Consider the following 5,352-nt stretch of genomic DNA (forward strand, 5'->3'; position numbering starts at 1 on the left):
CACGTTGCGAAGGGCTTCTAATGCTGCTACCATATCTCAGAAACCAGTAGCTTGCATTGCGGAGTTAATCTCCCTGACCAGAGTTGCTTGCACTTATCCGTGAAAGATGCATCTAGTTCAGATTTGTGTCGCGTCAAACTTGTTTCATGTTACTCTCTGGGCTTAAGTTGCTCATCACCAAGTCTCTGCATCTCCATTTTGAATTGCTCATTTTTCTTCCTTTGCTCGTCAAGTGCTTCTCCCAAGGTATGAACCTCTCTTGAAATCCCTCTTTGCTAAATTATTATCCCATGCACATATGCCCATAACACCCCAGCTCCAAATCCTCTAATTCAATTTCGTTTCTCTGGGCCCAAACACCTCACAATACACCTCATTCATTACTATATCACTCATGTCTATTCCTTCATTAGTTCTTTTTTGAATTCGTCTATTGAAATCAGCTTAAAAACAAATTAAAAAAATGCTTACATCAGTAGCATAAGCAGTTTTTCAAAAATAGTGCATCATTGGTTGCACTCGACTATCAATGTCAAGCCTCGTCCACTGGTATTTCAGTCTCTCCACCAGTGTGGGTTAGTTTGAAGAATGTGAACCTGTCCAGTTCCTTTCGAAGCTTCTTCCTCTGTACAATATTTTACAGATTATAGGCGTCACTCATCATTAGCCATGTTATTGCATAATGCACAAAAGATGGGACAGTAATCTTGATCAAGCCATTTGGTTACCAAAACAATCAAAATTGGATAAATATTATAGGTAGTAATCTTAACCATCATGTTATAAACAACTCCCCCACACGCATAAGTTATGATATAAACTTCTATCTGCTATCATATATTGCAATCTTGTGAAGAGAACTACTATCATTACCAACCACCATACAAATTTATATCAATGTATATCTAAATATTATATTTCTGGTTAGCCCAGAATATAGTTGGATCGAAAAAGAATTAAAAACAAGCCCACAACATAGTTGGTTCATTGCCTATCAAATAATTGTGATGCTTGGTATATGTTTTTAATTACTAGTCCACTCAAAGTAGTTATACGAGACAATCAAATGAGTGTAAACATGTCATCAATATCACGCCCCGATTCAAGAATAAAGAATATTCCTGAATTAGAGTGTAAATCATACCAAAGTTATAAGAATAAAATTTGACCACCATGATATGATGAGAAATGAAGCCACCACTACAAGAAAAATAGCTTTTGACAACATGCCACTAACAACGTGTGTCTATTTCACGTTGTGGAAGTATACTTTTGACAACATGCACCAAGTGCACGTTGTAGTACGCTACTTATAACAACGTTCCTTTAATACGCGTTGTCAAAATGAAATTTAGAAAAAATTTCACAACGCAAACATGCGTGTTGTGATATCTTTAAGTTCTACAACGTGCAAACCATGTTGTCAACTTGTTTCATTTTTTTAAAGGAAATATACGCAAAAATTATGCGGGAGAACTCCCTCTCTCTCAAAATATTAAAACATTCGAAAGTTTTTTAAAACCCCTCTTTTTTCTGAATAATATTTCACAGCCCCTCTTTCTTTTGCAAATCACTCTCACACTACTAAACCTAGGGAAAAATCCAATATCCCAACCTCTTTTGCTCCATTCCAGCCATCTCTCTCTCTCTCTCTCTCTCACTCATGGATCCTCTCTTTGCTCATCATCCACTGCCTCTGTCATTGCCAACTTCACAGCCTCTCAATCTCTTATCGCCGTCATCAAATCCCTCATGCTTTGCTCTCTCATCGCGAACCGCTACTTCTTTTGTCTTAGATCTACAATTCTTAAGGCCAATCCTAATATTTGTTGTTCTTTGCAGGTATTGGCCTTCATCACCGAGCCCACCAGCATCTCTCCACCACTAACTTGCTCAGCCTCATTTAGGAAAAAATTGAGTGGCCTCCAGGTACAAAATTTTAGTGCGAAGGTTTGATTTTTGTTGGATTGTTCATTTGGTTTTGGTAATATAATATTTGGGTTTATATTACTATTTGGATTGTTTGGTTTTGTTCACTGTTTCGGTTTTGTTCACTTAATATATATATTTTTATAATATACATTAAATAGTGTGTTTAAGGCTCTTCATGTGCTTATGAATGCCTTTTTTCTATGATATATATATAATTTATATTCCCTCAAAATTTTCTGAGTGGATATGCCTTCAAGGATTAATTTTAACTTTCATCAGATTCCTTCATATTACAGGTTTTGATACTGGTTTTGTGCTGATTACATGTGTTGATTTTGGTTCCCTTTAACAAATGGGTAAGCTTTCATCTTTCAAAAGCTGTCCCTTTAATAGGGGTGAGTTTCGGATTTTTCCTTCAACTTCTTTTGCATTTTGTGTGTTAATTTTGACATATGTTTTTGTTGGGTATCTTGTCTTGGTTATGAATAATTTCAGTTTAGGCCAGAAAACTTGAGTAAGGTTTTTCAGTGCAAACAAATATAAGATCATAATAGTCTTCTTGTACATACTTATTTTCAATTGTTTTATGAAAATTTCATGTCTGGCTACAAAGCAATTTGCATTTTGTCTTCTAATTTTTGCCAATATTGTAGCTATGCAATTTTGTCTTCTAACGAAATAATTTGCATCATGTATGATTGTGATTATTGTTTGGCTTAGGAAGAAGAAAATAGAAGGAAAGGGCGCATTAAGGGTCCTCCCGTTGGACAGATATTGATGTTAACCTTTCCTGTACGTCTCTGCATTAAACTTGCTGTATTATGATAATATAAGTACTATACTTTTTTTCCCTGATATGTTGTATATTACTCTCTAAACTACCATATCTTTGATTGAGCCTTGAGGGGATTGATTGTTAAAGATCTTTGTTCTCTGTTCTGTTATGTATTTTCTCTAATTTAACTTCCTCTCTTACTATAGTTCATCTCAAACTTAGAGAAAGATAAGAACATAGTTTAGTTGGTTGGATTGAGTTAATGGCTAATCATAGGTTACTAGTTTTGCAAACTTTCTATTCCTAAATTTGCAATTTCTTAACTATTAAAATTGTCTTGTTTGATTTTTTTTGTTCAGAACTTCTGTGCGACCTTAAGATGGATAGTATGGGTGCTTCTTGGAATGATAGGTGCACATTGGTTAGATAATATTCCGCAATTGGACAAAGGGTTTGAAACACAACTAATCAGGTTTCTTGATAATGCTTTACAAGGATTTTAAATTGTAATTATACTATGCATAGTTCAATTTCCCTTCATATGGATAAATGTAAGTTGACAATGAATCTTTCTATGGAGTTATTTTTTGAATGAAAACTCTTTATTATGGGTTACATTATGATTTTTATTTTATCAAAGGTTATATTATGATTGGGAAGGAAGAAAATAGTCACACTTAACTAAAGCTTGAATTTATGGATCAACTCTATTGTTATAAGGTGATTATGAAAATAATTTTTTATTATTTATAAATATTTATTATCACGACGTGCAAAGACTGTTGTTAAAATTGAAACAACAACATGTCTATGAACGTTGTCAATAAGACATACAACAACATGCTGAACACGTTGTTGTCCATTGATTCTACAATGTGTGCACGTTGCCGTTAATGGCATGGACAACGAGCACTTAAATCAACGACCACATGCAAAGCGTGTTGTCGAAGGGCCTTGACCTTTTAACGACATCGGCTTCCACAACATGCGCCGTGTGTTGTCAATACCCTTCAACAACGCCCCATGAGCGCTGTGAAAGGACTTTTTTCTTGTAGTGCACAAATAATACAAATTTATTTAATAATACAAAATTAGAGTCGCAGTAGCTCGTAGTTAAATATATACTAAGATCCTTATCAAACGATTTACTACTTACAAATACTAATTATAAAATTCAACAACAAAAGCCTAGTAGCTTGGTTGAAACCCGTTTCCTCAAACTTCGCATTGAATCTTGCACAATCTATTAGGGTATGAGCATTCTAATGCCGAGTAGAGTACCATCAAACCCCTCAAGGTCAGCTATCACAGTTAATCAAAGTGTCATCCATCGAACAACACAAGATACATAAATTATGCAACCATACTAGATAAATAAAATTATATATGCGGTGATGCAATGAACTTACTCCCTTCTAATCCCACAAATACATACCTTAGGGCAACAAGCCTGCATGTCCCATACCATGCATTTTATCACTGTGGCTCTAAATACCCTAAAATATGAACTAGCGCCCATTCGTCCCCTAACCCCATTTTATATTTATGCATTTCTCAACTTTCACTTTTCATTAAAGGCCCTGCTCCCATAACCTAACTATATTCAGGCCCTGCTTCCATCACTTGAATATATTCCACATTTTTACCCAGCTATATCTAAAGCCTTCTCCCACCTCTTAGGTATACCTCAACCCAAACACAAACTTAAAACGCAACCGTATTTATGATGCATATGTAATGCAGCTTAAACATCATTTATCTCTGTGGAATAATAATACAGATAATATTTCAAGTTTAATTACATGAATAATAATATTCACCCAACATCAAATAAAATCCACGAAGCAACATTAATAATAATATTCATAAAACATCAAATAGTATTTCATCGAACATCAAATAATATTCACCGAACAAAACAATAACAATATTCATATTTATAGTACTATATATAATCACCAAGACTAAAAGTGACATAGCCACATCATCAGGAAATCAGGAAACCTTACCTCATGTCCAGCTAGCTAAAGTTCCAAATTACCCTTCAGAAGTTCCCGAATTCGTCGAATATACACTTTTGTTCCAATTCTTGAACAAATTCAAACCCAAATTATTATTGAGCAGTCTTGCTCTATTTCACCTAACACCAATAAACCACAGCTTAACACCTTAACCTTACGCATTTCAAATATTTTGCGTAAAAATGACAAAAATGCCCTTAGGACCAACTCGGGGTCCAAAGTGGTCAAATCTCGTCCAAAATAATCTAAAACTATGTCCTACACCATGTCGATACCCAAACAAGGCAAACGACACCCGTTGTCCAAAAGTCACCATTTGGGTCCCGTGGGCCCCACATCAAACGACACTTCAAACAACAACAGGCTTGACGCACAACCTCGGATTAAATCAAAACATATACGATCGGACTCGGATCGAGAAATCAAGTCAGATGAACTAAAACTATGGCATCAGAGGCTGTCAGAATAGCCGAGCTTGGCAACGGTTACTGTTCATCATCTTAAAAAAAATTCCGAAAATTTTCCCCTTCTTTTTAAGAATAAAACCCAGACTTAGTGAGACAATTTGACCAACCAAAAGTTAACGAAATTGAGCACTTGCAGTGGTTTAGAAGCTTATTCCCT

At 35.2% G+C, this 5,352-nt stretch overlaps 1 protein-coding gene across 6 annotated transcripts; it reads left to right on the plus strand.

Moving 5' to 3' along the window:
- LOC109947860 lies at window positions 1,288–3,324 on the plus strand. 6 transcript variants are annotated; one of them, XR_002270633.1, is made up of 4 exons: window positions 1,298–1,929; window positions 2,229–2,270; window positions 2,653–2,724; window positions 3,067–3,324. XR_002270633.1 is itself a non-coding variant. In XM_020559102.1 (3 exons), exons 1-3 carry the CDS (start codon window positions 1,753–1,755, stop codon window positions 3,208–3,210), a joined length of 393 nt encoding a protein of 130 aa, XP_020414691.1. In that variant the 5' UTR covers window positions 1,327–1,752; the 3' UTR covers window positions 3,211–3,324. The 6 variants fall into 6 exon arrangements, 1 of the variants encoding a protein (XP_020414691.1); XR_002270631.1 differs by having other exon boundaries at window positions 1,305–1,929; window positions 2,229–2,327; XR_002270632.1 differs by having other exon boundaries at window positions 1,312–1,929; window positions 2,229–2,288.

This window comes from Prunus persica, chromosome G3 (assembly GCF_000346465.2).
Source record: "Prunus persica cultivar Lovell chromosome G3, Prunus_persica_NCBIv2, whole genome shotgun sequence".
NCBI lineage: Eukaryota > Viridiplantae > Streptophyta > Magnoliopsida > Rosales > Rosaceae > Prunus > Prunus persica.

What these genes read in the sequence shown, in the direction of transcription:
- LOC109947860 (XM_020559102.1), top strand. Translation starts at nt 1,753, where the DNA reads ATGCTTTGCTCTCTCATCGCGAACCGCTACTTCTTTTGTCTTAGATCT. An exon ending in AAAAATTGAGTGGCCTCCAG is followed by an intron (nt 1,930 to 2,652) that starts GTACAAAATTTT and finishes TGTTTGGCTTAG; the next exon opens with GAAGAAGAAAATAGAAGGAA. An exon ending in TATTGATGTTAACCTTTCCT is followed by an intron (nt 2,725 to 3,066) that starts GTACGTCTCTGC and finishes TTTTTTGTTCAG; the next exon opens with AACTTCTGTGCGACCTTAAG.